Source organism: Cervus elaphus, unplaced genomic scaffold (assembly GCF_910594005.1).
Source record: "Cervus elaphus unplaced genomic scaffold, mCerEla1.1, whole genome shotgun sequence".
NCBI classification, from domain to species: Eukaryota; Metazoa; Chordata; class Mammalia; order Artiodactyla; family Cervidae; genus Cervus; species Cervus elaphus.
The window spans coordinates 475,077-487,068 of NW_025316713.1; the positions used below are offsets into that span (position 1 = coordinate 475,077).

The window sequence follows — 11,992 nt, forward strand, 5'->3', positions numbered from 1 at the left end:
AATGTGCATGTGACATGCTAAGTGTAAGAGAGATGTGTGTATCAGTCTGGGTCCAATCCAGAGACACCCACACAGCGACTGGACCAGAGGAGGTTAACATAAGAGTTGATCGGCAGTGATGAGTGTAAGAGAGCTGTGGGCCACCCTGAGGCAGAGGGCAGGAGCTTGGGGAAGGGGCTCCCTCCCCAGAGTGGGGTCACAGCTCACTGCATATTGAGAAGTTGGCTGGGTTGCAGGGGCCAGGACTGGTCTGCAGCCTCGGGGGCCAGCGGGAGGTGACCCTCCAGTACACGGGGGAGCTGAGGCTGGTGCACAAAGGCTGGTGATGGGTGCATCTGGGGGCTATGGGAGGTGATCGCGGGGCAAGGGCGTGGGCTACATTGGCGCCAAGGGGCTGCGTGCATTTGGCATGGACTGAGGCAGAGCATGCAGGATGTCCCCACAATGTGCTGCAGAAGTGAGGGATGACAACCAGAAACCCTCGTCCACCTGCGTGGTTCTCCACCGCACAGGAGGGCACTCACAGCTTCTGTGTGGGTCTGAGAATGTGTACGAGTATGACCAGTGTTCATGTGTGAGTGTTCACACAGGGCTGAGCTTGTGGACAGTTGAATGAGTGAAAGTGAAGTAGAGACTTGGGCCTGCTTCTCTCTGCATACAAATGTGAGTAAATGACACATCCAGCCAGGTGTGGAGCATTGAAGACTGCCTTTCCAGGATACAAAAAGGCTGGTGACTGCGTGTGCCGAATGAGACCATCCATGCCTGGTGGCTCTGCTTGTAAAGATGCTGGAGGAGGCCCTCCTTGGAACAGGACAGCCCGCTGTCCCCACTGAGTGTTAGTTGCACATCTTCTCCTGCAGGGGTGGGGCAGGGTGGGAGCATATGGGGCCTTGGGCCCACATGCCTGTCTCTGTTTCCATCTGCTGCATACCTGTGCATACACATTCATGCATATACACACACATGCCATGAAGGGGGCCTGGGGTCTCTGCAAATGCGAGCAGCAGCCAGGACCTTTGGCAGGTATGTCATGAGCAGTGTGGGACCCATCCCCACTCCTGTGAGAGCAAAGCCCAGCTCCTCACCCTCTGGTGTGATGCCAGGGCAACTTGAGGGGCCAGAACCCCACGTGGTGCTGGCAATATCTGTCGAGGCAGAAACGTGGGACTAGGTGTTGGGGGAGGACCCTGTCACCCAGCAGCATTCGGGGTGGAAGGTGTGGGTGGGGCAGGTTTTACAAGTCCTGCTGTGTCGACCTGCCCCAAGTTCCAGGGGAGACTCTCATCAGAGGTTGGTCAAAAAGCCCTTCCTGGCAAAACGGTGCCAGCAGGGAGGGGTGGTCAGCTGGCAAGGCCTGGGGCTTCCTGGTGGGGCCAGCATCTGCCTTGCTCCTGAGTCCCATCGCCGCTTTGTTAGTCATCGTCCAAACCCCAAGATGCCCACCCTCCAGCTGTTTGACCATGGGAAGTCTTCTCACCTCCCAGCCTCCGTGTTCTTACCTATTTAATGGGGCAGTGAAGAGGTTTGCCCAGTGATTATAAATCGGAAGTGTGAACTTCATACCGCGTGTACCTGTGCAAAGGTGAGGCCTATACCAGCTCCTCCTCTCCCCAGCCTGCCCTTCTCTTGTTCACAGTCAGAGAAAGTGAGGCCCAGAGGAGGCTAGAACTTTACAGAGGCTGCACAGCCCCAGGAAACTGGACACCTCTGATGGCCCTTTCCGGGCTCTTCTCCTTCACCCTCTGGGGTTGGCCCCATCATCTGTAGGGCCCACCATAGAATGCAGATTGTTCTAGAATTATGAATTATTTTAGGACAATGACAGGAGAGCATTAAACCAAGTATGGGGAACTGTGGTCTCCCCAGGCTACACCCCCCTGAGGCCAGCCCTGCACCCACACCCTCGTTCCCTACCTTGGACCATGTGTTTTTCCATCTAAACGTGTCTGTGACAAGGAGGAGCATTAAGGCGGCCATGCCCTGAGTAGGGACCACCTGGGAAGCATTTTAAGTGCATTTAAGACTGTTTCTGCTCACAATCATCGCCCAACCCACAAATCACTTTTGGCAGCAACAGACCAGGCCCCACATGGATCCTGTAGGACCTGGCTCGGAGATGAGAGCAGGCAGTGCTCTCATCCTGCACGTGAAGTCTGTGTGGTGGTGACTGGACCAGCTCAGAGGTGGGGGCTCCCTGGAGCTCAAGGCACCTCCCAGCCCCTGGACCATTGAATGTACATGTGCTCAAGGGGGCCCCAGGGGAGGAGCCCTATTCTGGATCTGCTCCTCACTACCTGGTAGGTGGAGTGAGCATCTCGCCCCCGCTTAGAAGACCGATCTGCAAGCCCTACCCCCCATGGGTGGCTCCCAGGGCTGCCAGTTCTTGCACAGCTGACCGAGGCCACAGGGATTATATCCTGAGAGAATAAGAAGGCAAAAGTCGCGATATTCTGCTGATGTGGGTGCAGGCGTCCCACACCATCCTTGACAGTACTCCGGAGACCAGAATGCAGACCTCACTTCTCCACGGAGAGCTCTGGCACACCAAGGAGAGCTGGTGGCCAGGCAGGCTGGCAGACACAGGCTGCCCTTGGCTGTGTGCCATCTGGGGGACCCACCCACACCCACCCTGGGCTTCCCCCCTCCCCACCAACTGAGTCTCCTGCAGCTCTGGGGTTGGGGCCCTGAAGGCAGCATCTCAGATCGCTAGTGGTTGGCGCTCACCTTTCTGCCAGGATGAGAAGGAGGCTGGCAGCACAGAGCCCCCTTCCCATCCAGCATGGTGTCACAAGCCTGGACTGCCACCAGGTCACCACCCTGTCAAGCCACTGGGAAATCTCTCATTCTCTTTGTGGCCAGAAAGTCAACCTTCCCGAAAGATGGTGCACCCTCCGGGGCTGCTTTCTACTGCAGGCCAGTGTCCCTGACTTGCGGTCACTGCCCAGGACTTGGGGTGGGGGTGGAGGGTGGGCACAGTAACCGTGGGTTCTGGACCATGTGACATGGGGTTGAGCAGGCCGGTGAGGGCTATGCTGCTGGAAAGACAGCCCTCCAAATCCCAATCCCCTGGCTGGCTGCACATGTGCCCTCGAGCATACAAACAACTTTCTTTCTGTCCTGCCCAGGTGTCTGTTTGCAAAGCAGTGATCCCATCAGCAGCTCCATCTGGGGCTGCGAAGAAAATGCAGGGTCACCATGTGCCACGGGGCCTGGCCTCGTGCTGTGTGAGTCCACCTGGCCGTGCTCACCCCACTCTGCACCTTTGAGAGGCGGGGTGGGTGAATGCGGTGGGCCAGGTCCTCTGGAGAAGGTGGCAGTGGAGGGAAAAGCAAGCCACTCCTCTTGCTGTCCGCAGGGCTGTGAGCATCAGCTTCTGCGCTCCTTCCCCAGCCCCCCACAGCCCACCCCAGAGCTCCCCCTAGACTCTTTGACTTGCAACCTTCATGGAGTGTTGGAGGGAAAGGAAGCTGGGCTGCTGCTTATGAATCAGGCACTTGTTTTGGGGCAGCAGGGCTGTGTCTGGTGTTGACCCCCACTTTGAATCTGCCTTCCCAGACCCGGCCTTACTGGGGCAGGACAGGGGGCCACCGTGGGCTCGGAGCCCTTCTGATTTCTGTGAGGAGTGCAGACCCAGGTTTATTACTCTGCCAGGCAGTGCAGTGGGGCTTCAGTGCACTACAGGTGGGGAGCAGCTGCCCCTTCCCTCTCGTTGGCTGAGGAAACACCACAGGAACCCTCCTGCCTTTGTCACAAGAGCAGTATGAGCAGTGCTGTAGGGTCCTCTTTGGGACCCCGAACTGTGTACTTCTCAGGAAGTGTGAGCCAGTGGAGTGCATCCTAGCTGTGCAGGAGGATCTGTCAGCTGTGGCCTGTCACTCTGCCCAGCTTGCAAAAGGCCTGCTCCGAGCTAGTGCCATTGGCTGCCTTTTCACAGAAGCATCAAGGCCAGTCTTGAGGCCATTTGGGGCTGACACAGTTCTCTGAGCTGCCAGCCATCCCTGCTAGGGTTGGCTACTAAATCCCGAAGAAATGAACACTCTGAGTGTATCTGAGAGGCAGTCCATGTCCTCGTGGCCAGTTGGGAGGCTGTGGGACAGGAGGGTGGCATCCAGCCATGTGTGGGTGGCTCCTGTCGTGGTCTCTACCAGTGAGACCCCCGGCAAGGGAAGTCAGGTCTCAGTGCTCCCTCCCCAGTGTTCCCCAGAGTGACTTCTTCCTAGGGCTCCTGGAGCTGCCACCCCCTTGGATGGCAGGCAGCATGATGCTCTGGGTGGATCCCTTCCCCCAAGAGGTGGCAGGGCAGGAAGGCCACACGCAGAGCCTGACTTGGGCACAGGGCCAGCTCCTTGGAGTTCAGCTGCCCTTCCCAGTACCTCACCTGCAGAGACCCAGTGATTCTGGGTCCCACTCCAGGGACAGCACTCCTAGGGAGCAGTTTTCCGAAGGTCTAATAAGTCAGCTCCGTACCTGCAGCCCCCTCCTTCCATCTCTGTCTTTAGTGCCGGGTGTGCAGTAGCCTTTGACTACTGGCCAGAGCATCTCTCCCCTCCATCCTCTCTGCCTTACTTACCTTTGTCCTTAGCCCCATTTGTCTTTTCCCTCCTTCCCTCTCTCTCCCTCTGTTTCTCTTCCTGTTCCCTCCCTCTCCTGCTGGCTCCGTGGTCCAGCCTGTTTGGCAGGGCAGCACCCACACTGGGTGGGTGGGACCCAATCAATGCACACTTCAAGTTGGCATTCCCAGCCGGGTTGCCTTTGAAGTCATCCTTGGGAAGCCTGGCACAGTGCTGGCAACCTTCCAGTTTTCTTCTGTTTCACCACTTTGGGATCCAAAAGGTCTTCACCAGTTCTCCTCACCTGACTCTAGTTGGCTCTTGATTGTTTCCCACACACAAGTGTGTCTTCAAGGACCCAGGCAGCCCCAGGGTATCTTCCACTGGTGTGGAGTGGACCAACCACTCATCTTGGTGGCTGCAAGAGAAGCAGAATGTAGGTGGAAACAAATTGATTGAAAAGAGAAATCGCTCACACACAAGTACAATGTTTCTCATGTTTGCTTTGTGTGTTAGTATTTTTTATGCTTTGTAGAGAATATTGGCAGGTTTTCAGTTTTTTTTTAAAGCATCACCTGCCCATTTATCCATCTTTTTAAAATTTCTTACTATTTAAAAATAACTGTTTATGATGCAAAATGTTGAACATACACCAAGTCAAGAGAGTAGTAGGATGAGTGCCCCATTGGTTCACCCAGCGTGGCCATGGTCAGCATCCCTCTTCCTCATGGCATTTACAGCTCTACCCACAGCCTCTCAGTGATAAATTTAGGCCACAATTACATACGTTGAAATGCACAAATCTTGGCTGTATGTTGTTGACAAATGGATGTCCCTGTGTGACCCACACCCCATCAAGATATGAAACATGTATGTTTCCCAGAATATGCCCCCTGCTTTTCCAGTCTATTACCTCCCCTACCCCCAGCTGGTACCCAGTTTGATTTCTGTCACCTAAAATCAGTCTGGAATGGTGCCATGTGATTCTTTTGTGCTGCTTCTTCCACTTAGCAGGATGTCTATGAGATGTGTCCAGGCTGTCGTGTGTATCAATAGTTTGTGCCCCATCCTAACTGCATAGGGTTCCATGGTGTGATGGACTGAGGTTTGTTATCTGATAACCTGCTGGAACACATCTGGGTTCTTCCCAGTTCTTGGCTCTGTGAATAACCCCAGCATTTGTGAACAAGTCACTTGACGGACATATGTTTTCATTTTTCTCAGATAAATGGAGTGGAATTTTTCGGTACTATGGTAGGAGCATGTTTGACTTTAGATGAAGATTTTGTTACTTACAGGGGCTTCCCAGGTGGAACTAGTGGTAAAGAACCCACCTGCCAATGCAGGAGGTGTAAGTGATGCAGGTTCAATCCTTGAGTCGGTAAGATCTCTTAGAGGAGGGCATGGCAACCCACTCCAGTATTCTTGTCTGGAGGATTCCAAGGACAGAGGAGACTGGAGGGCTATAGTGCATAGGGTTACAAAGAGTTGGACACGACTGAAGTGACTTAGCATGCACGAATGTTGTTACTTATAAAGTGCTCTAGTTCATCTTTGGGGACCCCTGCCTGCTCTGCTTGTCTGGCAGCGTCTTGTACACTTCAAAACTCTGGCTCCAGGTGATTTGCTCAGAAGCTTGGGTGAAAGCCGAGTGGTTTACGTGCTTATCTATCTCAGGTAATCGAGGATGATATTGCAACTGTTTATGCTTCCTCACTTCCTCCTTTTTCTGTTTTAAAGCAGTGTATTTGCAGCTAGTGTTTAGCTATACAGATAACTGTGTGTTGATGTTCTTAGGAATACAGATGAGAAAGACCTAAGTTTTCTTTTTTGGCCCACAAGGAAGCTATTACTAAAATGTGAAGTTAGGCCGCTGGGAAAGGTGATCTGCCTGGGAGGGCTGCTGGGCTCTGCACCGTGGTCGTCCCTCAGTCCCTCCTTCCCTCACGTGTTTCCCTGCCTCCCACAGCCCCGCTGGGACTCTACTTCTCCAGGGACGCTTACTGGGAGAAGCTATACGTGGACCAGCCGGCCGGCACGCCCCTGCTCTATGTCCATGCCCTGCAGGACGTGCCAGAGGAGATGCCCAGCTTCCGCCTGGGCTAGCACCTCTACAGCGCCTACCACACGCGGCTGCACGAGAATGACTGGGTCCGCATCCAGGAGGACACGGGGCTTCTCTACCTTAACCAGAGCCTGGACCACAGCTCCTGGGAGAAGCTCAACATCCGCAGTAAGGGGGCGGCCCTGACCCCACCCCCACATGCCTCATTACCCACCCCGCCCTGCCCTCACCTGGTCCTTCCTTAGAGCCCATCACACAGCTCCTACGACTCCTGCTGTGTAAGAGTGGAGCAAGTGAGATGGGGCTGGCCTGTCCTCTTTGTCCAGCCCGTGAGGGAGCCAGGATGAGCTTGAGGACCACTGATGACCCTCAGGCCTCCTGAGGCTGTTGGGATTTTGGAGAACTTATGTGGAGGACTTGAGGGGCTCTCTCCATGCTGGCTCCAAATGTCTTCCAGTTGGATTAACAGAGATGTGGGGTTGTGAGAGAAGAGTTAAGAAAGGCTAGAGACATCCCAAGATCTTGATTTAGTGGATGATCTGGAACTTGGTGGAGAAGCAGCTGTTTGCACAGAAAGCCCACCTTACCATCAGCAGCAGGCTGCTCTTGGCACCTGGTGAGGACTGGGGCCTGGTGCCGGGGAGGAAAGTGGAGCAGGAGGAAGGCCTGGACGGCTTCTCAGAGCAGGGGTCCAAGCTGGAGTGAAGGCCATGTGTGACCCTGGTACTGGGAGGAGGTTGTTTGTGGAGCAGAGTTCTGCCTTGTGGCACCAAATGGTGATCACAACCCCACCTCTTGCTCTATAGACATGGCCTCCCTGGGCCCTCACGCCAGCTCTGAGCTCCTGTGAGTGCTGAGAGGCAGACACTCTGCTGTGAACAGTACTGCCAGAGTGAAATTTGCCAAGGGTCTGAGTTTCATAGGAGGCCTGTTCTGTTCGTGATTGGAGAGCAGCCTCATGCACCTGCCAGCTCTAGTCAGGAGAGAAATCACAGTAATTAGAACAGAGAAAGTTTATACGGAGAATTATTAACCACAGCAGGGGACTGGAGCAACAGAGGACAGGCTAGTAAGAAGCAGAGAACTGATGAATATGGGAGGAGTAGATGTAGCGGGGGGACACTTACCTAGAGCTAAGATAGAAGGCCCAGGAAGAGCCCCCGCCCCAGCTGAGATCCAGATGGGTTGGACGGGGGTTGCTATGGTGCCTCCATGATGGAATTTGCCAGAAATCCCCTCTCTAGGTGCTGGGGAAGTCTGTGTCTCTGCAGGGGTGGCATGGAATTCCCTGGGGGTCCCGTGGTTAGGACTCTGAGCTTTCATTGTTGAGGTCTTGGGTTCAGTCCCTGGTCAGGGAACTAAGATCCCACAAGCAGCAACACTGGCAAAAATAGAATAGAATAAGTGTTTTATTTATTTTTAATTGAGGGATAATTACAGTATTGTGTTGGCTTCTGCCATACATCACAATGAATCAGCCATAGGTATACATATGTCCCCTCCCTCTTGAACCTCTCTCCCCCCTCCCACCCAATTCCACCCCTGTAGTGTTTTTAAAAGTGAGAAAAGAAAGAAAGTGGTTGGGGTAGTGGGTGAGGGAGGGAAGGGAGGTCACCTGAGGTGCCAAGAGCCTGCCTTGGGGAAGCACTCCATCTTAGACCCAGGGTTCAGCGCACCTCTCTGAGGAAGGGTATTTGAACTGAGATTTGGAATAATCAGAGAGATGGACCTGTGAGGCACCCCCCAGGATGAGGGAGCAGAGCCATAGGGCCCTGAGGCTGCCAGATCCCAAGTCCAGGGCCGTAGGGGGCAAGCAGGAGGTAGGGGGCAGGGCGGGGTTCCCAGCAGAGCCCTGCTAGCCTTGGTGAGGACTAGGCTTTGCACCAGCCCGGAGCTCCTGCCCTCTCCCCATTCAGATCCCAGCTGGGCAGGTGTGGCTGACACCCTGGCGGGGCCTGACTTGTCTCTGCAGAGGGCGGCTTCCCGCTGCTTACCATCTACCTGCGGGTCTTCCTGTCACCCACATCCCTACGTGAGGGCGAGTGCCAGTGGCCAGGCTGTGCCCGAGTGTACTTCTCCATCATCAATGCCTCCTTCCCAGCTTGCGGCGCCCTCAAGCCCCGGGAGCTCTGCTTCCCTGAGTCAGGCCTGTCCTTCCGCATCCGGGAGAACAGGCCCCCTGGCACCTTCCACCAGTTCTGCCTGCTGCCCGTGCAGTTCCTCTGCCCCAACGTCAGTGTGGCCTACAGGCTCCTGGGAGGTGAGTGCCAGCCGCATGGAGCCTTCCTCGATGCCTGCCGAGTGCCAGGCATGGCCCTGCAGTTCCTCTACATGAGCCGTCCAAGTTGACTACACCACCCCATCATCCATTCATTCAGAGGTCCACGTGTATCTCATGTATGCTGGCCACAGGCCAGGCATGGTTCTAGGGACCAGGGATGAAACAGTGAACAAGTTCAGGCCCAAATCCTGCCTGTCTGGACCTTCAATGCCTGGGGCAGGTGGAGACCACACAGGCGCTAAGGACGTTGGGTGGCCTCTGAAGGGACCAGGTGGGAGGTAATGCTGAGAAGGCACGGACTGGTGGAGACCACTGTCCTAAATCAGGTGGCTGGAGCAAGGTAAAGGAGGGTGCCCAGCAAGCAGGGCGAGCTCATTCAAAAGTGCGGAGGGGGAGGTGCGGCTGGAGGGGAGGGCAGAGGCTGCTGAGGGCAGAAAAATGCAAGGGAGGGGGCAGGACTTCCTGATGAGGGGACTAGGGAGCCATAGAAGATGTTTTCAGGAGTGGGGGGAGGGTGTCATTGACAGGATATAACTTACTTTAAAAGGTTAGTCGGGCTGATGTGTTCGAAATGATTTGGGGCGAGTGGTTTGGAGGAAGCAGGAAAACTATGAAGAGGCAGGAGACATCCTTGAGTGAGAGGATGAGGACTGGGGTTGAGGGTGAAAGCCTTTAGGCCACAAGAAGCAGGCAGATTCTGGGCATGTTTTTGCAGGAAGATCCAGCAAGATTTTCTGGGGAGTTGAATGTGGGGTGTTGAGAGATTCACAAGGGGACCAAGCATGGTTCCAGGATTCCGCCTGAGCCACTGTAAGGACAGTGGACCTTGTCACAAGATAGTCCTACCACACGATGGCCCTGGGGAAGCCACATGGATATGGGGTAGGGGAAGGGCACTGGATCCGAGTGGAGATGAGAGAAGGCAACTGAGCCGCTGTGTGTGAGGTGCCATTGGACAGTTTAAAGGGGACTTAAAGGGGACACTTTTATGCTGGATGGCTGGTAAGTGAAGCCTGGATTCCCCCCAGGTTGATGGCACCCACACATGGTCATAACGTTAAAGGAGCACTCAGTAGTGTAAGGAAAGTAGTCACTCACACTTCCACATCCCTTCATTTATCCTGCCACAGGGATGGATGTCTTTGTACAAAATTGTCCCCAAAGCATATGGTTTAGTGTGCTGCCTTTTTCGCTTAAAAAGAAAAGCCATTTTTGTAACCATAAGCAATACAGGGAAATGTGTAGTTCACATGTAATATGTGGCTCTGATGTGATTTTCCACCAAGTGGAGTTGACAGCCCTCCTGAGGTTGGCTATGGGGTGGTCACTGTTGACCTTCAAGCGTTCAGCTTTTCCCCCTTTCTGGGTCCTTTCTGGAGGATGAATTCGAGGACAGGCTTGGGTTGAAGAGTATATTGTTATTACTGGTCCTCCCCTCACCAGGTTGCAGTTAGTCATTGAACTTACAGCAGTGTCTGGCGATGAACACACACAGCATCTCATCTTCTGGGGCTTCCCTGGTGGCTCAGCTGATAGAAAATCTACCTGCAGTGTGGGAGACCTGGGTTCAATCCCTGGGTTGGGAAGACCCCCTTGGAAAAGGGAACGGCTACCCACTCCAATATTCTGGCCTACAGAATTCCATGAACTGTATAGTCCATGGGGTCGCAGAGTCAGACATGACTGAGCAACTCTCACTTCACTTCATCTTCTGGCGAGGAAGCTGAAGAACAGAGACAGAACCATCAGCCTCAGGCCACGCAGCCTGCAGGTGTATAGGGCAGGGATCCAAACCAGGCAGTCAGAAATATTTGTGTGTTAACATGAAATTACACCAGATGTCCCCAATGTTGGTTTTCAAGTGGTGGAATTGTGGCTTTTTTCTCACATTCTCTAAAATGAGCATGTCTTGCTTCCACAGTTAAGAAAATTCCTGACAGTTTTTCAGATACCAGCAAACGCTAGGAGCTGGATCTCTGGGCCTGCAGCGTGACTGGTGCCAGCCCTCGCCACAGAGGAGGCAGGCAGGGTGTGTGAAGGGGTGTGCCCTCCTAGGTGATTGGGTTGAGGACCTGAGGCAGACCTCCTGGTCCCTGCTCTTCCCTATCAGCACCAGTGCAGGCTGCAGGCACAGTGATGCTCAGAGCATAATCTCCACTGCAAACTGTGCTTGGAGGCTGTGCTCCACTGTGGAAGCTGAAGAGGGGCCACGGCCCAGGCCCAGCATGCACCCCAGCTCTGTCTCCTCTTGCACACTGCTCCCTGTGGGGCCCTGAGGAAGGCAGCTCACCCTCCCCTCAGCTCAGGGTCATCCTGGGGTTGCTGGTCTGTTTGGTGCTCAGGTGAGAGTCTGCCTTTCCGCTGCGATCCGGACAGCCTGGAGGTGAGCACGCGCTGGACCCTGGACCGTGAGCAGCGGGAGAAGTATGAGCTGGTGGCCGCGTGCACGGTTCGCATGGGCATGCGCGAGGAGGAGGTGATGGTGCCCTTCCCTGTGACCGTGTACGACGAGGACGACTCTGCGCCCACCTTCTTCGGGGGCGTCGACAGTGCCAGCGCGGTGGTGGAGTTCAAGCGGAAGGAGGTGCCTATGCGTTTGTCTGGTGCTTCTCTAGTGTCTGTCATCTCTTTGTTGTGCATCTGGGTCTCTCCATTCGTCATTTGTTCCTCGGTCTATTCAGCTGTCCATCTAGCCATCCAGACATGTGGCTGACCATCACTGTGGTTATTCGTCTTTCATTTGTCCATCAGTCTGTCTGTTGGGGTTTTGTTGGTTTCCAGGACAGCTGAGGAGGAGAGAGGACCAGCCCCGCTGGCCCCGAGCTGACCTCTGCCCTGGGAAGCGGGTGAGGGGAGGGGTTGGGGTGCCGGTGGGGTTGAGGGTAAGGGTGCCCAGCCTCTGACTCAACCATCAGGGCTCGCATCAGAGGGGCACAACTGTGGTACTGCAGAGGCGGGGCACACTGCCCCAAGGAGACGGAGAGGACATCTGCCAGGAGGGTGTTCCCTTCTTCGGGCTGTCAGCCCCTCAAGGGAGGGCCAGTGAGTTCAGGGAGGGTACCCCGGAGTGGAGGAAGACAGGCCAGTGGATCC

The 11,992-nt window shown here is 54.9% G+C and overlaps 1 protein-coding gene across 1 annotated transcript; it reads left to right on the plus strand.

The window, feature by feature from the left end:
* The first annotated feature begins 433 nt into the window (after positions 1 to 433).
* LOC122691316 (proto-oncogene tyrosine-protein kinase receptor Ret-like) lies at positions 434 to 11,612 on the plus strand. The gene is made up of 4 exons (XM_043897936.1): positions 434 to 574; positions 6,660 to 6,786; positions 8,591 to 8,878; positions 11,242 to 11,612. Exons 1-4 carry the CDS (start codon positions 434 to 436, stop codon positions 11,610 to 11,612), a joined length of 927 nt encoding a protein of 308 aa, XP_043753871.1.
* The last annotated feature ends 380 nt before the right edge of the window (positions 11,613 to 11,992 follow it).